The sequence below is a fragment of the Cyberlindnera jadinii genome, assembly GCF_001661405.1.
Source record: "Cyberlindnera jadinii NRRL Y-1542 unplaced genomic scaffold CYBJAscaffold_2, whole genome shotgun sequence".
Lineage (NCBI taxonomy): Eukaryota > Fungi > Ascomycota > Saccharomycetes > Phaffomycetales > Wickerhamomycetaceae > Williopsis > Williopsis jadinii.
Window position 1 is genome coordinate 162,752 of NW_017963653.1, and position 18,383 is coordinate 181,134.

Sequence of the window (18,383 nt, forward strand, 5' to 3'; positions counted from 1 at the left end):
GGCTGTTTCCACAGCGGTATATCTACAATACTGGAGCTCTTTCTTGTATATGTATCACTTTAGTACATAATGTAGAGAATCTATATATATCACGGTTTCTTATTATCGTAGTCATGAACGTTTGGAACGTACCCCTTCATCGCTGAACTGGTTGTTAGTATGTGTACCCCTCAACAAATACCGTTGAATTCACTTACGAGACTCATCAACTACCCAAAGGGCAGTTCCAGAGACATTGCTTATCGCCGTTTCCATCTTTACATTCTTTTCAAATTCTGCCATTGCATTGTCAATCTCAACTTTTACCTTAGTTAGTACCGAACCCTATTCATAGTACACATGTACCGAAATATCGAGAGAGCAAACTCACTTGGTTTGAGACCGGCATCCATCAATTGCTTTCTAAGCATGGCTATATGATAAACCATCTTCATCTCCCTCTTTTGAGTCTGTTTCCTCTCGTTTAAAACTTGTAATTCTCTATTTTTTCTCTGCATGTTGACTTTATTCTGGGCAATTGCCATGCTCTTCATATGGGCCACAGACTGCTCCATTGACCGTTGCTCCAATGTGGTACGAACTCTGTAGTTGTCCAAGGCAAAGTAAGTCAACGAAAGGATGGAAACAACAACACTCAAGTCACGGATCGTAGAAAGACGGGAACCCCCCACAGGATCGTTGCTATCGCTGTGTTGTTGTTGTTGTTGTCCTTGATTCTGTTCTTGACTTCGTTGATGGTGATAGTTGGTACCAGATTGCTCCGCCGCTGAAGGGGAAGAGAATATATTCTGTGGTGAGGGTGCAAAGTCCTTACTATCGTTATAGCTTTGTAGGTGTTGGGCAAAATACGTTGGTGGCCTTGTGGTGTAACCTCTGATGGCTGACCTAATACTCCCTGGTGTAATTCGTGAAGAAGGAAGATGCATAGCTGAAAAGAATATGAAGGAGTAGCCTATTCACACAACAATGGTTAGTAGCTCTAATGGTAGAGGTGAAGTACAATAAGGAGTTGGCGAGGTGAAGTTGTACTTAAACAGTTCAAAAGCCGGTTCCCTATAAATTCATGATCGACAGCGAAAAACTTAACGTGAGGGGGGTGGGGGTGGCTAATAAAGTGTATAAGGCTTAAGCCTTCAGCTACAAAAAGCACATGGGTGTCAACACTACAATAACATCACTTCTAATCCATGAGAGCGATAAATTTACATTAAAAAGTCAACACATTACCCAAAAGAAACGATATAATCTCTTCAGTTAAAAATTTAGAAGAAAAGATGCTTAGTGACGACGGGATTGAGCAATGATGTTGTTGATCTCCTCAACTTTACCCTTGGCTCTGGAGAAAGTACCCAATCTCTTCTTGGCGACCTTTCTAGCTCTCTTCTCACCAGCGTTTCTGATCAACTCCATCAATCTTCTCTCGTATGGAGCCAAACCGGCAACCTCTCTGACGATAGAACGGACAAAGGTGGTTCTCTTGGAAGCAGCACCCTTTCTGTAAGAGATCTTTGGGACCTTCTCCAATTGTTCAACCTTTCTACCCTTGTTGAGACCAGTAGCGATACCTGTTCAAATATGTTAGTACATGGTCGATCGTTTACACCGCAGTTCGAGTATCCTGTTCATAGTGAGCTCATATCTTTTTCAAGTTGCCACATGGGTTGATATACGTATAGGATAAAGTATAGAGACTATTCCTAGCACGTCCAACAGATTAAGGTGTCAGGTATGGCCCTCTGTCATACACAAGCCTAGTCCTCTAACAGTCCCTTCTCATCAATACACCACGATGTTGATTCCAGTATATTGTAAATCCTTCAACTATCAAATACGTCTAGCTCACGAACAATAGTCACTCTCACTTCTTCATTTAACGTACCAGACTTAGCCATTTTTGATGTGTAGTTTGATATTACTGAGTTTGAAACGTTAACGGTTGTGTGTGAATTTGATTATATTTTTCACAAACCAACAGAGTCCTCTTCCACATTGATGTGTGCACATACCAGAAAACTACATTGCATCCGCGACTAGAGTGAGGTTTTTTTCGCCGTGTGTTGTCCCGGTGATTTATAGACTAATGATAATGTACGGATGTTATGGAAATCCTCCTAGGGTTCGCAGTCACATCACGTGGTTTGATATCGTTGTGAAGCCCTAATTACTGGTTCGAGGGATTTCACTTCAATGTTGAACAATCAGTGGCATCGGGAAAGGCCCATGGACACCATTACTTGGGATATTCTGACCACTACAAAGACACCGTCTTGTTCTTTATCATATGCATCGTACTGTTATGAACATGTTTCTATATACACGAATACTTTGGAGTCCCGAGGTATCATTTCAACGGAATGATTAGACCTGTGCAGGGGTGATGCTGGTGAAGTCATAGCCGTAGGAAGCAAGTTTTTGGCAGATCTCCTGTGCACTCAGTTCTCTAAACTCATCATGGAATTGCTTACCGTTGAGCTTTTCCCCAAGTGCTTGTCTTTCTCTCTTCTCAGCTACGTAAAGCTCGTTTAGCAGTTTTCTTCTACCAAGAGTAATATCCAATGGGCCATCAATACCGTCAACTTTGACACCAGAGAAGTAGATAGTACCTTCAGAGCCGTCTTTCAGAGTACACTTTTGAGAATCAGCAGGTTTTGAGTTCTGTTCTAGTTTTTTGAGAACTTCAAAACGGAGTTTCCATCCAAATGGCCCTAGTTCTTTGACTCTGGCAGATTTCTCCTTGATTAAGTAGTTGTCAAGACCACCCGACTTATCAATTGTCTTGAGAACCTTAGCAGTTACTTGACAAGTGATTCCTCTGTTGAGTACCTCACTCCACAGCGTCTTCTTGTGGGCATTCGGTCTCCAAAATCTTCTACTCTTGTTTCCCATCTCTGAGATTTGGTTACCAGATTTGATAAAGGAACCACCAAACAGTCCACGATTGCTTCTGGCAAAGAAGCTGGATTCACCCCATTTGTAGTCTGGTGTTAATTGTCTGTTTGGAATGTGCTTTGGCTTCTCGTCGCCAACATTGTACTCTTGTCTGCGTGCTACTCTACGACTCACAACATGAGCGTATGTTTTACCAACAGCAGATGTGGACGAGAACGATCTCGAAAAGCTTAAAGGACCAAGCATCACGTAAACCAGGTATTGCTTATTGATAATGGACTCAATCTCCTTCGCTCCTTCCAATGCCGTCGTTGATGTTTCAATTTTTGGACGTTCGAAAATTGGCGTCAAAACAGGTAGGGACCACATCACATTGAATCTCGACAATTTAGTCTCTACAATAGATGAATGATGTATACAGGAAGGAAATAGTATAGATAGGATATATATATAGATTTATGCCAGTGTAAGAACTAATAAGATGTTATCCGAAGAGTTTCTTACCCCAAAGACCCTGTTGCTTTGGTGGGGACGAAGCAGTTTTCTCTTCCGTTGGAGATGTAGCTGGTTGCTCCTCATGCTCCTTGAGTTTAGCCTTCAATTCCTCAACTTCTTGAAGAAGTGACTGGACTTGGTCTTCAAGTTCTTGGTTTTGACTCATAACTTCCAAGTTTCTCTCCATTGTTCTTTTCAAATCAGCTTCAAGTGCCTCTGGGATTGGAACGTTCTCGCTGATAGGGTTCTCTTGTAAGCTCTTCACCATGTTCCGAAGGTTTTGATTCTGCTCCTTCAGATCCTTAGCCTCATCCTCTAATTCAGCAATCTTTATTCTTCCTGTGATTAGTTCATTGGCAATTTGAACGTGTTCTCTGTTCAATATCGTGTAACTAGCCTCAAGGTTTTTAATCTCTTTGCCTAATTGGGTGTTTCTGAGTTTAAGCTGGTCAACTTCTTCACGTCTCTCCTTCTCCTCACGGTTGACTTCTTTCCATTCGTTTTCGTATCTTTTCAATGTCATTGGGAGAAGCTTAACTTTGGTTGCTTCGTCAACAAAAGCATCAACGTCATAGTTTTCGGGGGTAATTGGAACTGTTCTAGAAGGTGGCACCTTTGCTTCATCTTCTTCACTTTGCTCGGACACAGGCACAAGACTATAAACGTCAAAGAGATTACCCTTCAAGAAGTTGAGCAGATCATCAAAGTTAAGTGTCAGAAGCTTTTCTTCATTTTTCTGAACCAGAGCGACAGCAAACTTTAAAATAGATTCAACACCTTCAGTAATGATCAGATCAAAGATTCTCATTACGAATTGCAATGGGAATTTGTAAGCAAAGAAGGTAAGGAACCACTGACTGGCGTACATAGACGATCTTATTCCCTGTCTCTGGAAATGGTTGTACAAGTTTGGTAACAAATCTTCAACGAGTCTGTCAAACTGGTACAATTTCAGCACCAATCCTGGCATTTCAGGTAAGTATAGCGATCTTGCGTTATAGTCATACATGATCTTATGGAGCAAACTGAAGGCTTGGAGCTCATCCATGTTAATAAGAAGAGGAACTGTAATGAATGCCATTCCTTGGGTATAACCAACCTCTTCATCCATATTTGAATAAGCCTTTATGACCCGGTACAACGCATCTTGGTCCAGTCCAACGTCTGAGATGAAGCTCGTTCTGCTGAGATCTTTTTGAATTGCCTTTTCAGATTTGGACTCCTGATCCTTCAATACATTGTACACATCTTCAAACTCTTGAGGATTTGAGTTAGAAACCAGCTGCCATACAATACCTCTGATCTGTTCAGGAATACCGCCTGATAGATGGTTGGATAGAGTCACAGCATCGGATTTAACCACCGATGGATAGTCGTTCACCACCCTTGTCCAGAATGGCCAATCAATCTTTAGTTCAGAATCATCTACAGATGTCTCATCTTCTAAACTGGTGAGTTTGTCGGCAAATGTTGATTTTAACGTCTCATGTGCAGAGTTGATCTGAGCTTTCAAGACATCATCCTTAGCGGAAAAGGCTTCATGATTCTTATCCAGTCTGCTTAACAACAGATCGTAATTTTCATCGTACTCAACAGTGGACTTTCTTGGGCCGGATGAACCACTTGAATCTCCCCTATGGAACCAAGAAGAAATTGTTGATCTATGGTGTTGTTTCTGCGTGTGGGTCAACTGGGGAGGAAGAGGAGGCGGTGTCAAAGAGGCTGCGGTTTTGAATATATCATGTCTTTCAGGTAATGGCGGAGCATGTTCCTCTTCAGAGACAGCAGCATTCACATCCCTAGGAGGAGGTGGTGGTGGTACTGGTCTTTCTGACTTGGCGGCATCAGTGTCCCTAGGAGGCGGCGGCGGTGCCACCGAGCCTGAGGTCTCCAAGTCTCTTGGTGGCAAGACAGGACCATCGGCTGAGGAGTTGCTCGTCACATTTTCACGACTTGGAAGGATTGGAGGGGAGATGATTGCAGCTGGTTGAAGTTTCGCTTCATCATTGTCTTTCGCCTCTTCAACAGCCAGCTCTTCAAGCTTCTCATCCAAGCTCTTAGCCGACGAGCCATTCAGCCCAGACTCTTCGGATCCATCTAATGGCACCTCATCAAAAGCTGGAACTTGGGATTCCTCCTGCTCACCGTCGTCTTCACCCTCGGCGCCTTCATCACCTCCGCCTTCGCGGTCATCTGCTTCCGAAGGCTCAGGGTCATTCGGAATCTCTTCTCCATCATCGTCGCCATCATCGTCGCCGTTGTGATCGTTATCACCGGTTGAACTCTCACCAGCAGCTCCACCCTCTTCGCTATCCAGCTTGGTCTTAGTATCCTCCACCTCTGTGTCTGATACGTCTCTCTGTTCGCTCCCGGAATGAATTTCATCGACGGCATCTTGGAAGGAATCATCCACGGGATGATCGCTGTTATTTGAAGACATCATCTGTGCTTAAAACGAATCAACACAGAACCTGAATTAAAACACAAGGACTAAACTATCACTTCCACGAATGGTTAATGCCGTTGAATTGGCTCCAGTGTTTTCCAATAGTTGGCGGCGTTTCTTCTCCAAAACAAGTCTGACACGTAGAGGGAGGAATTATTTTTCCCAGCCGGGGGGATGCACACGCACTCCAAGTGCAGTGGTGACCACACCCGTAATAGGTGGTGTTGAAACTTATACTGCCTGTTGTCCATCGGACCTTATCTAGGGGACTTTCAAATGTATCGTTGAAATATTCATAAATTCGTATTATATAGTAGTCAATAAGAACTGAACACCGCCCCTGGTGCCCATAGATCAATCCGTGAAGGCTCCCTCTACGCTGAAACCTGTGAGAATGTGAAGTCATCATCAGCAGCGATAATTACTGGACTTGAAGCCTCAGATGGGTCAATTGGAGTCAGGTATTGAGAATCTGAAGATGACAAGACAGGGAAGAACTCTGCGGAATCACACATGCTTGAGACTTCAGAGCCGCTTTCCGAAGAAACCAGGCCTGGAACACAGTCTTCAATCAAATCGGAGAGAGACGAAGAGGATAACTCAGAACCAGCTGTATTGGCCTCCATCGTTACATCCAATTCATCCATGGTGAACACCAACCCATCATCAATGTTCAAATCAATAAGAAGTCTTTCGAGCTCTTCAGCCTCCAAGTTTGGGAAATGGATTCTTACACTGGAACCGATTCTCTCAATAGGTAACGAACCATAGTTTTCAAAGATTAACTTGATGTTATGGTTTGCTGTGTCGATTTGCTTCTTGATCAGTTGGAATTCCTCCTCTATTGAACCCATGATCTCAGAGTTCATAAAAGCAACAGATGGAATTGACAATTCAACTTTGGGGAATTTGAATTCAACATATGCGCCCAGTTTGGCAACGTGTGTTGATTCAGATCTAGCGAGTTGTAGAGTCTCACAAGCTGCACTTTGGGATGCACACCCATGGAATGATCTCACATGTGAACTTTCCCTGTTCATGGAAATGGCCTTGTTCATCTTCGAAAGTTGCAACGCCGTTCTCTGATCGTCTATCAAGGTTTGAAACCCAATGAATAGGTTCAAGATGCCGTCCTGGCCATACGAGCCACCATGGACAGTTGTGAAGCTCCTCGCGCTGAGGTTAACAAAGCTGTTGTACAGTGTCCCACGTAACGGCGCCTTTGCAAAGGCAAATCTTTGGAACGGGGTTCTCAGAGCAGAGTTATAGGTCGAGCTCGGCCACAATCTCAAGGTCAAGTTAGGCTTTGAACGTATAAACTTGAAGAAACCCCTATTTCTAAAAGCACCAAAGTTCGCGTTATTCGTTGCGTAGGCTTTAAACACACGTGACGTGCTAAACGACCTTGGGCCTCCTCTGTTAAACGGCGATCTGATGCCGTTATCCGCTCGAACAGGAACACGGACGAGTTGTGGCTTTGGCTGAAGATTCAAGCCATCCAGCAAGTCCTCCAAGGCACGACGAACGTCACGGACCGCGCCCCTCGTCACCTGTGCCAGGTTCTTCAGTCTATTTGCCACCATCATTTGTTACTACCGCTTGCAATCGACAAACCAGACGCTATTCAAAAACTCAGAACTCAGAGACAGGCCCCCTAAACACAATAGCGAGAATATGGATAGACAGGCAAAACCAAACAACCAGAAAAGAGTAAAAAACAGAGAAAGAAAGAGGTGTTGTTGGTTAAAGACGTGTGTAAGTTGCGTTATCTGTTGATTTCAAGGAGGTGTTGAAACTCAGCCGATCGCCTAATTTTATACCCAAATTGTGTTGTGTCACAAAACAGTTGGGTGTGACACACAGTTTGTACGGGTTTTTTGCCGTGTTCCTTTTAGGGCGTCGGGGCAGTGTGTCACCCGGGATCCGTGTCCCTACCAGATGTTGTACGGATGTTATGTTCCGAGATCGGTATTAGTTATATTATATCATCACATTCGTTATAGTGTGGGTTTTCTTTACTTATTTAGTTTTGTCGCCAGCAGGTGCAGTGTGCGACTTAGTGGTTCCACATGTCTGTAGGTGGCTTTGCGTCCATATGGTCAGCATCTGTCATGAACAAGGAGTAGAAGTCTTGATCCTGATGGTGATGTGCAGCTGGGGTGCCTGTTCTCGAGTTGATAGAGGAATTGACAGTTGAATTCATCGTACGGGAGAAATCAGCAGCGTTATGCGTGAACAGAGGCGCTGGACGCGGTGGTATCTCATCTGACATGTTGGCGTAGACATTTGTGTTGCTTGTCATTTGAGTGTTCTGGAGGTTTGGTGCAGCAGGCGTGCCCATCTCCATCAAGCTGGTGTTCACATTCACAGCTTGTTGCGGCCAGTTGGCAACATTAGTCGGCGTTTCAATACTGGCAATGTCAGAGGGAAGTAGACCCCATAGCTCGTTAATGCCAGCGTTGAGTGCAATATCAGTGAAGTCTACATCTGGTAAGATATCAGATTCAACTTTGATCTTGCCATCACCGTTTGAAGGACGTGGTAACGAAGTGTCGCCGCTAAAGGAAGCCCCGCTAGCCCCACAGTTCGCTTGATTATTGTCATCAGCAGATTGCTCACCGAGGTATTGGCCACACATGCTATCAATGACCGTAATGAACTTATTTGCTAATGAGTTATCCCTTGCAAGACATCTCAGAACTTGTTTTGCCAGAATGATGTCCGATTTCCAACCAACGGCATGCTTAGACTTTGGATCAGAACGGAGGCAGACCACAGAGACCAGAGAGGCATGAAACAAGAAGAACGTTGCATACCAACTAGTAATGACGGTGACTTTATGATTCTCGACAAATTCAGCCACAGACAGGATGGTTTCGTGAGTCACATCCATACATATGACACGGCACTGCTTACCTTCAGGAGATTTGGCCAATTCCAGCATGGCAGGATTTTGAACACCAACAACACGTTGTAATACAAACGCTCTCATCAGGATCAGCTGTAAATTCTTGTATCTCCAGATCAATCTGTATCTTGTGAATGCCAGCCATTCGGGAACTCCATTTTCACCAGGTATTTGAGAAGCCGATTCAGCTATGGATTTATCTTCAGAAAAGTATTTTGGCAGCTCAGAGACAAATTTGGTTATACGATCATTCATTGCAAGGCATTCGTGGGTTCCAGGTCTTGGTGTTGATATGAGTCTGTTGTAAATTTCTGTTGAGATGATTGTGAATCTTGCTTGCCATATCAGTCCTGAATATATCGTTGGATATTCAACCACTCTTAATTCCTTGTTATTACTTCCCATCATGATTTGATCGTCATCATCAATATTTGAAACTTCGTTGATGTCCATCATCTGCGCATCTGGTAAATTTACTGGTCTTCCAAACGTGATTGCTGCACCTCCATCAAATATGTACAAACCCCACCAGATTCTTCTTCTCATCTCCAATTGTAATTGTTGTTTAGAACTAGACCAGTTTGCAAACTCCTTGTACAATCCAAGACCCATTGCCATTCTCACAGCCAAACCTAAATAATTCCAACCAGTATTCGGTTTATTTCTCTTTTGAGCATAGTTACTCAACAGCGTCAAAGCCAGTAATAGCGGTATGCTTCCAGATTCAAACACGTAGGAAGATAGATATGATTTCGCATTTTGGTAGTAGTGAAGATCAAAATTTGAAGATTCACCGTGCAAACACCAGGCACCCAATGCCAGCACGGCATTCAATAGTATTTGCCAAATGTCATTATTTGGAATTGGGATTTCATCCCTATACTGAGCCAAAAATGTCTCCTTGTGTATGAATGGGTAAGAGCTGTGGTAGTTTTCAAAATATGAGTCAATGAACTCGTTTGTTAGGTACTTTGCAGTCAATGACACAGTCGAATCCAAATCTGGCAAAGTCTTTGAGTTACTTCTCGAGTCAGATGCATTAGTATACACGGATTCATCCATATCTCTATCCTGTGAAGGCTTCCGTAGAGCTCGAACAATAACTGCACTTGACGCAACGCCGAAATAGCCCTTATTAGAGGGGTCAACACTTAAAGCAGCCATTCCGTCATTTAAGGCATCGATATCTTCTTCGTTCCAGTCAAACCCATAGATTGCATCATCCGGAACGTCATCCTCTGGTATCTCAGGGTATTCTGAGCTCTGTGTACGTTTCAAAGGCTGCTGTGTCACTGGTGATTGAGGCTCGGAGGTCTGTTGCCTTGGCGTGGAAATCCTTGCAACCTGACGGCTCAGAAGTTTGTCGATATCCACTTCTGGCAGCAGCTCGTGTATGATAGCTTCCAAACCACGCACCCTATTCTCCACTTTTGTCAAATGGATTCTCGTTAGCGGACTTCTAACTACCCTTGGCGAGTAGTTACACTCCCAGTTGTGTTGCTGACACTTGGAGCACTTGGGGAGGTCTTTGGAACATTTCAGCTTCCTCTTTCGGCACGAGTCACACTGATGCTAGCGTTAGTACATCAACGTTCTAAAAAACACACACACACATCCGCAGACACAGCTCCTCTACTGTTCTCTTCGTCCGCTATTGCTTTGATATTTGCAACTTTCACGTCCATCGTGGCGATCCTCATGGAGTCCGAGCCCTTCACAGAGCCCTAAACCCATACCACACGGGAAAATCAAAACAGAACACCGAAAAACACAAAAACGAAAACGAGAAATCAAAACAGAAAAAAAAAAGAAAAGACAGAAGAGAGACAGTGACAGAGGAGAGAAAGTGGTGGTGTTGAATCACATACCGCTTGTTCTATGAATACCGCCTTCATATGGTTCATAGTAATTGATTGCGCCTAAAGAGGGATTAGAAGAAAGACTGGACTTTTTTCGTTTTGCTTTTTGTTTTTCTTTAAATTTGTCCAGTTTGATGGTAATGGGGGATCCAAAATTAATAAAACCCGGTGGTATGCGCAATAAAAAAACACACAGGCGAAAAAAATTTAGCTTTGCGTCACCGTAGAAGCAGAGTGTGTTACCGTAGAAGCAGCGTGAACCACTAATGAAAAAAAAGCAGTGCACCTGGTGGAGTTTTTGTAGTACGGCGGACCCAGTGGCGTTAAAACACAAGTAGCTTTTCCCGGCAGCGCGGGAAGATTGGGCGGGAAATTTCTTTCCCACGTTAGTAACACTCAGAAGAACAAGGGAGATAAACGTAGGGCTGGCTCATTTATGACGCAAAAATAGGCTCCTGGGCTGCTTTCATTCCGCGTATACAGCGTGTGACCCTCACTTCATGCTTCTTGTGTCATTTTTTTCAGAGATCTGTGATAACACAGCGTATCAGTAAGGATGACTCTCGATGCCTGGTGTTGGTAGATGTGCGTGGAGTTAAAGGGTGGAGTTAAGGGGTGGAGTGAACCCAGCGTGGTTTTAGCGCCAGTGAGTTTGATGCTTTCAAACTGTGCACGAGGAACTTTAAACGGCGTTGCAGACACATGGTACAGGACACACGCCACATATCCGGGGGTAAATGTGGTCGGAAATCACAGCGGGCTATTCTTAACATTTTATATGCCCACAGCGCACACACACTACGAAGGGTCTTTGTATGGAATAGGAAAGCCTTGTTCGTTACATTGGGCACACGATCTGTGAAAGAGAAGAGGTGGAGGGGCTCTAGGGATGATATACACACTGCCTGTGCTGCTTGCAACTGCGGCACTGTCCCAGCTGGTGGTTCAGGACTTTGAGAGGGACTGGCAGTACAAAATTGGTGTTGAAGATATGGGCGAGATGCCTTTGACTCGGTACCCACAGACCAAAAACCGCCTACCACTGGTACCCCGAGATACACTGGATGCGGATGATTTTGCGAATGCAATCGAGATGACCGACGGATCGCCCGTGGAGGTGTCTATAGGACCAGGTGAACATGCTCTATACAGGTTTGATTTCACGACGCCGAACGTGTCGTACATATCCTTGCACTACTTCACTGCAAACGTTATTGAATACCCGTTGAACATGTCACGGCTTGTGAGTGATGAGGCACTCGATGATCTGTTCGGACTAAACCTGTACATAAATGATACAACGTACGCAGTGACGGAGTTCTTTGAAGAAGGGTATGCATCTGATATAGTATACTACTCAAACAACTACGTTGCACTGAATGGGACCATTTACGTCGAGCCCTATTTCCAAACAACCAGTCGATACTTTGATCAGACTGACCAGGCAAAGTTTACATTTGGATTCTCCAGCTCTGAGCTGATCTATCAGTGGGATAATGGAACTCTAGCAGATGTTGTCGATACCGACGGATCATCAGCCTTTTTACAATCTTCACGTTATAATGTCAGTGCGGACAGTCTCTACAGAATAGTAAACGAGACTGGCTCCTTAAAGCTCCATGTGTTTGATGAAGATGGATTTGGGAAAGTTGCTGGTCTGCTAAAGAGCTGGGCAGCTGTAACTGCGGCCCAGACTGTCATTTCTGATGATTTAATTCAAGTTGGATACAGAAACTTGAGTGGTTCTTACAGACTACAACTTTACGTCGAAGGGCTGGACCCATCAACGACCTACTATTCAATATTGACCTTTGGCCTGGGGAATTCAGGAGCAAGCGGTACTGTTTATAGCCCACGGAAGTTTACAACACAGGAAGGCGGTGTTTGCGAATTTATCTATGACCTGGAATTCTGTTCAAATGTGGCGTACTCAGTGCCACGCTCAAACTTAACTGACAATAACCGAGATCTCAAACTGTTATATGATGCCTATGCTGCTGCGATATATGCAAATTTCTCCTTATTAATGCAACAGGTGTCCTGTGATGTTAGTCTTGACTCAAGGTATTCCCCAATAGTGACCTGCGAGGATTGCGAAGAAGCGTACAAGAACTGGCTATGCTCTGTTACCATACCTCGTTGCACAACGAATAGTTCATCTTATTTTATCAGGAGAGAGGCGGGAGAAATGCGTACAGAGGAATTACAGAACTTGATACAACCTCAAAGGAGCTATTATGAGGTGTTACCATGTATTGACATGTGTAACGAGATAGTGAGAACTTGTCCAGCAAGCTTTGGATTTCAGTGTCCTCAGAACAATGATACAATCCTTATGATGAGCTACAACTACTACAATAGTGACACGTCATATGATACTTGTAATATTGTTGGCGACGCAGTGTTACAGTTAGCCAAGCCAGATGACAGTTCAGCTCAAAGAGTTCTCCTGGATAAGAAACTATGGGGTATGATTGCATTTACCACTCTATTAGTTTTATGAAATGATATATTCAACGTTCATTTTATTCGTCTTGTACTTTATAAATGTTGTCGTAGTTAGGATTCATTAGCAACCTCCTCAACAGAAGAACAGGTACACATCAGGTTCAAATCACCATAAGTATCATCCAATCTGGCAACTGGTGGCCAGAACTTGTGTGTTTTCAGATATGGAAGTGGATATACTGCTTGTTCTCTTGTGTATCCTCTGGACTCCCAATCGTTGGAGGAAACCAAATCACTTAATGAATGTGGTGCATTCTTCAAAACTTGACCCAATGGTTCCCCAGCAACGAGTGCTTCGATTTCCCCCTTGATAGAAATTAGGGCATCGCAGAATCTGTCCAATTCCTGCTTGTTTTCAGATTCTGTAGGTTCAATCATCAGAGTACCTGGGATTGGGAAGGCCAAAGTTGGAGCATGGAAACCATAATCCTGCAATCTCTTTGCAACATCAATAGCTTCAAGACCTTTGTTCTTGAAACTTCTCAAGTCCAAGATGAATTCATGACCACAGAACTTGATGTCATCAGACCCGACAAATGCAATATCGTAGTGTTCTTTCAACCTGTTCATCATGTAGTTGGCATTCAAAATGGCAATGGAAGTGCTGAATGGAAGACCAGCACCACCCAACAACTTGATGTAACTGTATGATATTGGCAAAATGGATGCAGAACCATATGGGGCTGAAGAAACAGAGTCAATGGACTTTTCAGTCTGGCCTTCAATGGCAATAACTTCATGCTTTGGCAAGAATTGTTCAAGATGTTCGGCAACACAGATTGGACCAACACCTGGACCACCACCACCGTGTGGGATGGCAAATGTCTTGTGCAAGTTCAAGTGACAAACGTCAGCACCCAAATCGCCTGGAGATGTGAGACCTACTTGAGCATTCATATTGGCACCATCCAAGTACACTTGACCACCGTTAGCATGAACAAGATCGATGGCAGTCTTAACACCTGGTTCAAACAAACCGTATGTTGATGGGTATGTGATCATGATAGCAGCTAAATTGTCCTTATGTTTTGCAACTTTTTCCTCAAGATCGACAAGGTCAAGGGAACCATTGCTCAAACACTTCACTGGAACAACCTTGAAGTTGGACATAGCAGCAGAAGCAGGGTTTGTACCATGAGCAGAAACAGGAATCAAACAAATGTTACGATGTTGTTCACCCCTGGACTCCAAGTAAGCTCTGATGACTTTCAAGCCGGTAAATTCACCTTGAGCACCAGAGTTTGGTTGAAGTGTTGTGGCCTTGAAACCAGTAATGTTAGCCAAGTCACTCTCAAGCTCTTTGATCAACTCAGCATAACCTTGAGCCTGGTCTTTCGGGATGAAGGGATGCAAGGCACCAAACTCTGGCCATGAAATTGGAAGCATCTCAACGGTACCATTCAACTTCATGGTACATGAACCAAGGGCAATCATGGAGTTGGCAAGAGACAAATCCCTGGATTGTAAATGGTGCAAATATCTGAGCATTGCAGTCTCAGAATGATGGAGGTTGAACACTGGGTTCGTCAAGAACTTGTCAGTTCTGATACGAGTCTTTGGGAAGACTGGGAATTGGGAAATTGCTTGCGTATCAATAGTAGCACCAGTGAATAACTCCACAAGGTCCTTCAAGTCCTTCTCAGTGACAGTTTCATCCAGAGAAAGAGAGACAGTGTTGCTGTCAACTTTATACAGATTGATTTGGTATTTCTCAACAGCTGTTTTCAAGAGCTCATCAGCGGTGACACCTTCAAGTTTTATTGTCAAGGTGTCAAACCATTTCTTGTTCAATATGGTATGCTTCTTAGCAACCTCTTCAGCGAGTAACGTTGTGTAACCATATGTTCTTTGAGCAATGAGTCTCAACTTTTCTGGACCGTGGTAGACAGCAAAGTTGGATGCCATGTTGGCAAGCAATGCCTGAGCAGTACAGATGTTGGAAGTAGCCTTGTCTCTTTTGATATGTTGTTCTCTAGTTTGAAGAGCCAATCTCAATGCACTGTTACCCAAACGGTCCTTGGAGACACCAACAATTCTTCCTGGAATCTTTCTATTCAATGTTTGGATAACGGAGAAGAATCCAGCATGTGGACCACCGTATCCTACTGGGACACCGAATCTTTGAGATGAACCGAGAGCGATATCAGCGCCAAACGATGATGGTGGCTTGAGCAAAGTTAACGCCAAAAGATCAGTAGCCACAGCAAACAGTCCTTTAGACGAGTGGACGATATCGGCAATCTGTTGCAAATGTGTGTAGTCTGAGATTTCACCAGATGAACCTGGGTACTGTAACAAGACACCGGAAACCTCATTCTTGATGCTTTCCAATTCTTGCACAGCTGAAGGGGATGACAAGTCCAATTGCACAAGCTCAACATTCAACGGAGCTGCTCTTGTCTTCAAAACGGAAAGGGTTTGTGGGTGTATATCAGAATCAACAACGTACTTGGATTTCTTCTTCTTTGAGTTCGTGAAGGACAAGGACATTGCCTCAGCAGCGGCAGTACCTTCATCAAGAAGCGATGCATTAGCCACAGGCAACCCTGTCAGGTCAGAGATAACTGTCTGGAAGTTCAAAAGAGACTCAAGACGTCCTTGAGAGATCTCTGGCTGATATGGTGTGTAAGAGGTGTACCATTCTGGCGATTCCAAGATGTTTCTCTGAATCACTGGCGGTGTGATGGTGTTGTAGTAACCTTTACCGATAAAGGATCTGTAGATTTTGTTCTGACTGGCAAACTGCTTGAGACGCTCAATCAGCTGAGACTCCGTGAACCCGTTTTCCGGCTCAATGTTCAGCTTTCTCTGAACGAGAATGTTCTCTGGAACAACTTCCTTGATGAAGTCCTGCAACTCTGTGTAGCCCAAGGTACCCAGCATGTGCTCCACATCGGTGGTGTTTGGGCCCAGATGGCGTCTCTGGAACGTATCTAAAGGCTTCAGGTGGTCAACAGGCAGGGACGACGCACTTAAGGGCTCGTAGATCTGGTTGAACTTCGCAGTGGACACGTCGCTCTTCGATGCGATGAGCCGTCTAGCAGCAGCTCTGATAACGAGGGTGCGAGATGAGGATCTCAGGGCCACTGATGTCACTGCTCTAAGCATAGTTGACTGAAGGGAAAAGAGATAAAACCTGGCAGTGTGAGTTAACAGCGAGAACTAACAAAATCAAAGCACAGGCTACAGAAAACGGGACGCGAGGGAAGATCATCGTCAATTTATATACAAAACTTTTATTGCCCTGCCCATTTCCCCTTGATCCAGAGTTAAAATTCGTGTTTATTAGACGGGCCCACCCACCCCAGCTTTTCGGTCCCTGCCCGTTGTTGATACTGTGGGCCGAGTCAGATTACCACAAAGATTTTTTTTTGTTCCTTGCAGCCGCCCAAACAGTTTTCACATGCGATTGGCCGGAGTCAGGGCGAGGTTGGCACTGCAGACCGTGGGTTTTAGTGGCTGGCGGGAGGGTGTACGCGTGACTCGGGAACAGCATAGCTATTAGGTTGAGTAATTATGTATGTGTTGTGCTATAATTGATGAGGCAGATACGCATCCAAACTGTACAGGTTACACTCTAACGGCCTGCAAGCCCTTGCCTGCGACGACTCCGAACCACTCACCGTCGGAGCTCCAGGAGACGTTGTTGATCTCCATCATATCACCGTACACGCCGCTCGGCAGGCCTGTGCCGTTTCTCAGACGAGACTCCTTTAGGTCCCACACGAGTGCCTGGCAGTCGTCAGCGCCGGACAACAGCTTGGACTGCGACGGGTGCCATTGTATGGAGTTCAGCGGCGAGGAGTGGCCCTTGAGCATCGAGCTTGCATAGCCTGGGTACCTCATGTCGATTATGGCGATGCTGTCGGACCCACCGACAAAAGTGGCCATAACGTTGGAGTCCGTGTTCGAGGTGGCCAGTCGCAGCAGTGGTAAGCTGTTCATGTCATTGGTCTTCCCTGGCATTGCACCAACCTCCTCTGGCCCACGAGGCTCGTACACGATTGTGGAGTGTTCTAGGCATCTGAGGTCAAACATGCGTACAGAACCATCGTGCCCAACACTCGCAAAGATATCCGTCGAGCCCTTTATGAAAGCAACGTCAAAGACTTCAGAGTCATGTGCAATGAGCTGTGTCTTTGGATAGATAGGCCTGTGTAGGTCCCATACAGTACATGTAGTGTCAATACTGCTCGTAATGATGAGGTTTGGGTTAACTTTGTTCCAGTCAAAGGAGGTTAGAGGGGGATGCGATGCTCTTGTGAGGTCATCGCCTTTATTCGCCACTGTTGAGTGAGCCACCAAGCGATTGTCAGGTGATAGTTCCCAAACGGTTAAGACGTTTGTCGTAGTGACCAACTTGTTTGATCCTGAGGGGTCCCACTGTAGTTTAGTCACCGGCAGATCCACTGTGGCATCGGCGAACTTCTTCAGAGAGAGACCGCCACCACCTCTATTTCCATCCACCTGTTCCACCAGCTCAGGCGACGCTTCTACAATTTCAATCTTGTTGTAAGAGTGTTCTCTGTACGACGAAACAGCAATCGTGTGAAATGAGTGCTGCTCTGTTGGTTTCCAATCGCTGCAGAAGAGTGGTCCATGTGATTCATAATAAGCTGAGCGTACAGGCAAAGCCGATAACGGTTGTTGCAGGACTGGGCGTTGTTGTGTTGAAGAGCTAATGTTTTGATGATGTTGATGTGGATATGCTGCTATTATAGCGGAGAGCATGTGTGTTAGTAGAAGGTTCTTCAAGTAGAGCAAGGAAAAGGTAGATCACTCACGAGCATTCAATGAGCCCATAGAGAAGGAGCTTCTTTTCTGTTTACTCCAATCCATATTTGCAAACGGGTAACAAGTATACGGTGGTGGTACGGAACCCGTTCTCGATGTATATTCCACTTGGTGGTAATTTCAGGGTCAAGAGGTGTCCAAGGTTGCAATTTCAGGGCAAGCACACGTCAAAAAGAAGTGGATTCTCAGCACCACGACACAGTGCAATAAAAGTACAATCTAATCACCACGGTATAAACAATGAGCCCTTGGTGACCAGCTGGATGAATACAAAAACACACACGAAGTTTGGAGATTTGATGAATCTTTCAGAAGTTCTGGTTTCCTGTTTTCAAAGTTCGATACGAACCACCATTTGAAGATTATAAATTTAATTATGATTATAATTAAATCAACTGGTTGGGGACACACCAGAAAACATCAATGCTCTTCAAATTTGACACAAAAGCAAGACAAAGTGAGGGAAAAATTAATAAACACATTG

At 44.5% G+C, this 18,383-nt stretch overlaps 9 protein-coding genes across 9 annotated transcripts; 1 reads left to right on the forward strand and 8 right to left on the reverse strand.

The window, feature by feature from the left end:
* Nucleotides 1-35: 35 nt before the first annotated feature.
* On the reverse strand, nucleotides 36-1,047 carry CYBJADRAFT_165924 (uncharacterized protein). The gene is made up of 3 exons (XM_020214272.1): nucleotides 371-1,047; nucleotides 198-299; nucleotides 36-142 (listed from the first exon to the last, which is right to left on the reverse strand). Exons 1-3 carry the CDS (start codon nucleotides 924-926, stop codon nucleotides 90-92), a joined length of 711 nt encoding a protein of 236 aa, XP_020072201.1. The 5' UTR covers nucleotides 927-1,047; the 3' UTR covers nucleotides 36-89.
* A 138-nt stretch (nucleotides 1,048-1,185) lies between these two features.
* On the reverse strand, nucleotides 1,186-1,973 carry RPL36A (60S ribosomal protein eL36). The gene is made up of 2 exons (XM_020213128.1): nucleotides 1,880-1,973; nucleotides 1,186-1,565 (listed from the first exon to the last, which is right to left on the reverse strand). Exons 1-2 carry the CDS (start codon nucleotides 1,890-1,892, stop codon nucleotides 1,279-1,281), a joined length of 300 nt encoding a protein of 99 aa, XP_020072202.1. The 5' UTR covers nucleotides 1,893-1,973; the 3' UTR covers nucleotides 1,186-1,278.
* Nucleotides 1,974-2,262: 289 nt separating this feature from the next.
* Nucleotides 2,263-3,169, reverse strand: MRPL24 (mitochondrial 54S ribosomal protein bL28m). The gene has a single exon (XM_020214273.1). The coding sequence runs from the start codon at nucleotides 3,133-3,135 to the stop codon at nucleotides 2,359-2,361; it is 777 nt and encodes a 258-aa protein (XP_020072203.1). The 5' UTR covers nucleotides 3,136-3,169; the 3' UTR covers nucleotides 2,263-2,358.
* Nucleotides 3,170-3,306: 137 nt separating this feature from the next.
* CYBJADRAFT_165926 (RabGAP/TBC) lies at nucleotides 3,307-6,086 on the reverse strand. Its single transcript, XM_020214274.1, has one exon. It carries the CDS (start codon nucleotides 5,825-5,827, stop codon nucleotides 3,374-3,376), a length of 2,454 nt encoding a protein of 817 aa, XP_020072204.1. The 5' UTR covers nucleotides 5,828-6,086; the 3' UTR covers nucleotides 3,307-3,373.
* Nucleotides 6,087-6,204: 118 nt separating this feature from the next.
* Nucleotides 6,205-7,416, reverse strand: SPG5 (Spg5p; the record flags this gene model as incomplete). The annotated part of the gene is made up of 1 exon (XM_020213541.1): nucleotides 6,205-7,416. The coding sequence occupies one exon, from the start codon at nucleotides 7,414-7,416 to the stop codon at nucleotides 6,205-6,207; it is 1,212 nt and encodes a 403-aa protein (XP_020072205.1).
* A 1,046-nt stretch (nucleotides 7,417-8,462) lies between these two features.
* On the reverse strand, nucleotides 8,463-10,304 carry GAL4 (galactose-responsive transcription factor GAL4; the record flags this gene model as incomplete). The annotated part of the gene is made up of 1 exon (XM_020212070.1): nucleotides 8,463-10,304. A coding segment is annotated over one exon (1,842 nt), but the record flags the coding sequence as incomplete, so codon positions are not given.
* Nucleotides 10,305-12,026: 1,722 nt separating this feature from the next.
* MID1 (Mid1p) lies at nucleotides 12,027-13,004 on the forward strand (the record flags this gene model as incomplete). The annotated part of the gene is made up of 1 exon (XM_020212117.1): nucleotides 12,027-13,004. A coding segment is annotated over one exon (978 nt), but the record flags the coding sequence as incomplete, so codon positions are not given.
* An 80-nt stretch (nucleotides 13,005-13,084) lies between these two features.
* GCV2 (glycine decarboxylase subunit P) lies at nucleotides 13,085-16,281 on the reverse strand. The gene has a single exon (XM_020214275.1). It carries the CDS (start codon nucleotides 16,211-16,213, stop codon nucleotides 13,157-13,159), a length of 3,057 nt encoding a protein of 1,018 aa, XP_020072208.1. The 5' UTR covers nucleotides 16,214-16,281; the 3' UTR covers nucleotides 13,085-13,156.
* Nucleotides 16,282-16,588: 307 nt separating this feature from the next.
* On the reverse strand, nucleotides 16,589-18,216 carry CYBJADRAFT_165929 (uncharacterized protein). The gene is made up of 2 exons (XM_020214276.1): nucleotides 17,890-18,216; nucleotides 16,589-17,817 (listed from the first exon to the last, which is right to left on the reverse strand). The coding sequence occupies exons 1-2, from the start codon at nucleotides 17,942-17,944 to the stop codon at nucleotides 16,676-16,678; spliced, it is 1,197 nt and encodes a 398-aa protein (XP_020072209.1). The 5' UTR covers nucleotides 17,945-18,216; the 3' UTR covers nucleotides 16,589-16,675.
* Between the last annotated feature and the right edge of the window lie 167 nt (nucleotides 18,217-18,383).